The following is a 3,155-nucleotide window of genomic DNA, read 5'->3' on the forward strand; positions in this document are numbered from 1 at the left end:
GGTGAGGACTGACCCGGGGGAATGGGGTTGGGGCGGGGCGGCCCGCACGCAGAGGACCTTGCGTGCCTCAGCTGGGATGCCTGGCACGGGGAGCTTGAGCACGATGCGCGCCCCAGCAGCCGGCTTGCCAGCCGTAAGGACATCCCCCAAACGTTGCCCCAAACCTGAGCGGGCTGCACATATGGCAGTGGTCCCAAGGCCACTGTGACCACCACCCCCTCAAGGCGCGACACCTGCCGCCAACGCCCTGCCCGCCCTGCGGGGCCCCCCTCAGGCCCTCCCTCCCCTCACCGATGGCAGGAGGTCCGCCAGGTTGAGGTCCGGGTGCGGTATGTTGAGGCTGAGGGTGGGCACCTCGGGCTTGGTGAGGTTGAGGGTGAAGGTGGGCAGCTTGGCCAGCAGCGCCGCGCGCAGGGGCCCGCTGAGGCTGGCCGCGGTGCCGTTGAGGTGGGCCTTGAGCTGGGGGACAGGGGGGGCAGGCGGCCGCGGCGAGCCGGGAGCGAGAGAGTCGGCCATGGCTCAAGGGGGTGAGCTATCATAGCCACAAGCCATGAACCGGACCATGCGAGTCATACGTGCACGCAAGGGTGCGCTCCACAACTCCGATTTACACCCAAAACCACGCACGCGCACTTGCACTTGCGGAGAGCGGCGCACAAAGGACCACACACCCCCTCCCACGCCCCCGCATGCGTGTACCCGTCTGCCCCCGCACCTCGTCCAGGTGGCTCTTGAGGTTGAGGGCGGGGAGGTGGGGGATGGTGATGTTGGGCTTGAACAGCTCGGTGATGTTGCCCAGGGCGTCAAGCTTGGAGTCAATCAGCTTGCCCACGTCTGCAAGATGAGTGTGTGTGTGTGTGTGTGTGTGTGTGAGGGAGAGAAGGCGCGCATGCATGTGTATTTGCATGTGTGAATGTGTGTACTGTGTGAGTGTACTCTGGGGTTGGATTTGTGCGTTCACGCAGCTGCACCAGTCGCGCTGTCGCCCTCCTCCAGAAGGGCTGCAGGCCCTGTGCCCGCGTCACGCCGCCCACCCACCGGGCAGGTCAAACTTGGGGAGGCCGAAGTTGAGGCTGGGGAACTCGGGCTTCTTGAAGAGCTCGCAGAGGGGGCCCTTGCATGACGCGCTGTCGTAGCCGGGGACGGCCTTGGTGGCCTTGCAGTTGCAGATGGTCCAGCTGCGGGGGGCGGGGTGGGCACAGGCCAGGGCGACAGGGGTGGTGCCATTGGCGAGGGAAGAAGAAAGGCCTTCACGGCTGAGGTTGCACAGCAGGTGGTTCAGCTGACACCACAGTGAGAACTGTTCCGCCTGTTTTGACAAGAACCTTATTGGGTCGCCCTCCCCCCCAATCAGTGATCCCAGGCCGCAGACGCTAGTCGTGCAAAGGGTCATCCACGCCCCGCCCTGCAGGCTGCTGCGGCTCACAGCTTGTTGGCGTACGCGCCGTTGATGTCCCAGTGGCCCAGCGCGTCTACGGGCAGGCCCGCGGGGATGGGCTGCAGGCAGGGGTACCCCACCCACTGCTTGGCGCCATCGTCCACGTCGTCCGACAGCGCCGCCACGGTGCCGACGCACGCGCCGCTCAGCACGTCGCCGATGCAGCCGGGCACGGCGAGCTTGCAGGCCAGGTTCTTGCAGCGGTTGAACTGCGGCCGAGGGGCAGGGGCGGAGGTGACCGAGGCGTTCAAGTCGGGTTCAGATGCATGAGATCAAGCTGCTTTTCACAAAGCGTGCCAGCTTCTTGCAAGGCATACGGCCACCTCTTGCAAGCCGCGCTAGCCAACCCTGATCGGCGCCTGTGGGCTGCACCGCATGTCACGTGGCTGCATGGGCCAAGCCCGCTTGGCCCCAACCTTGTTGTGCAGGAAGCCTTTGTTGGTGCCCCAGCAGAACAGGTCCTTGGCAAACACCTCCGCGCCCAGGCCGTTGAAGCCGCACAGAGGCTGGGGTGGTGTAGCAGATCAGTGTGCAGTGTGTTGGGTGGTTGAGCGCGCGGTTTGTTCAGCAGTGAAATGCATTCAAGTGCCCACCCCTCATCGCGTAAAAGAACAACAATAAACACTACAGTATGAACACACCAACATTCCGGATGGTCAGGGACTGCCCCGGGTCACTACCCGACCCAGGCCGCCTGGCAGTCTGCCTCACCTTCTTGCACTTGCCCGCCGACACGCAGCAGCCGCCGGTGCACTGGCTGGTGGTGAAGGGCGTGATCGCGGGGCAGAACGCGCTGCCGCCCTCGGGGGCGGTGGTGTCGCACTTGGCCTTCACCGGGGGGCACAGAGGCTCAGGCTCGGGGGCGGGGGACGGGGCGGGCTCGTCGGGGCCGCCAGTCGGCGCAGGCGACTCGGGCTCCGGGGTCGGCTCAGGGGTCGGCTCAGGAGATGGCAGGGGTACCGGCGCGGGCTTGGGCGCTGGTGGCTCGGGGCTGCGAGGACGGGTAGCAGGTCAACATAGGTTGAATATGCTGGGTTGAGACCGCTCCTGCACCCATACTGCAAAGACAGCCGCAGTGAGGGCTGCTTTCAACAGACCGGCTGCGCCACCACAGCTAGCCGCCTCTTATGAGGCGCCCCCTCGAATCCGGCACACTACAGGCGCGCACCAGACGGCGACGCCCCACACAAACTGCAGCTGCTGCAGGCCGCCCTTGGGTGCGTCCTGCCAGCCGCGGATGGCGGCCAGGTAGCCGGCCTTGCGGTTGACAGTTGCCACCGTGGACGGGGCGGTCAACTTGTCGTTGCCGACCGCCAGGGTCTTGGTGTGGTTGGTGGAGAGCTGCAGCCACTGGATGCACCTGCCGGCAGAGACGGCAACGCAGGAACGCGCCGTTGTCAGCATGCCACCCAACTGCATGTTCCCACCCTGTCCCTTTCGGTGCCACCACCACGCAATGTCGCTGAGGCCGCCTACTCCGCATGCCATCCGCCCCGTGCATAGCCGCCTGTATCAACGGTCTTTCCATGCGCGCCGCACTTGTTGGGCTCGGCCTTGACCTCGACCTTTGTGACGTGCTCATATGCGGACAGCTTGATCGACTTCTCGGCTAGGCCCTTCTCAATGCCGAGCAGCTGCGCGTTCTGTGAATCGTATCCATACGTGACCTGGCGTTGTTGGGCATGGCGAGTTTGAGGCGGTTCAAAGAGGGTTGCAT

At 65.2% G+C, this 3,155-nt stretch overlaps 1 protein-coding gene across 1 annotated transcript in view; it reads right to left on the reverse strand.

The window, feature by feature from the left end:
• MNEG_12795 (hypothetical protein) overlaps nt 1–2,857 on the reverse strand; it is a gene marked incomplete at both ends in the record, with an annotated part of 3,809 nt that extends 952 nt beyond the window's left edge. The window contains 7 exons of the mRNA XM_014038733.1: nt 292–459; nt 716–834; nt 1,039–1,178; nt 1,427–1,647; nt 1,855–1,944; nt 2,150–2,429; nt 2,607–2,857. Of these exons, the coding sequence (XP_013894187.1) occupies nt 292–459; nt 716–834; nt 1,039–1,178; nt 1,427–1,647; nt 1,855–1,944; nt 2,150–2,429; nt 2,607–2,857 (1,269 nt within the window). The remainder of the gene's footprint in view (nt 1–291; nt 460–715; nt 835–1,038; nt 1,179–1,426; nt 1,648–1,854; nt 1,945–2,149; nt 2,430–2,606) is intronic.
• Between the last annotated feature and the right edge of the window lie 298 nt (nt 2,858–3,155).

The sequence above is a fragment of the Monoraphidium neglectum genome, assembly GCF_000611645.1.
Source record: "Monoraphidium neglectum strain SAG 48.87 unplaced genomic scaffold scaffold03441, whole genome shotgun sequence".
In the NCBI taxonomy this organism is placed as follows: domain Eukaryota; kingdom Viridiplantae; phylum Chlorophyta; class Chlorophyceae; order Sphaeropleales; family Selenastraceae; genus Monoraphidium; species Monoraphidium neglectum.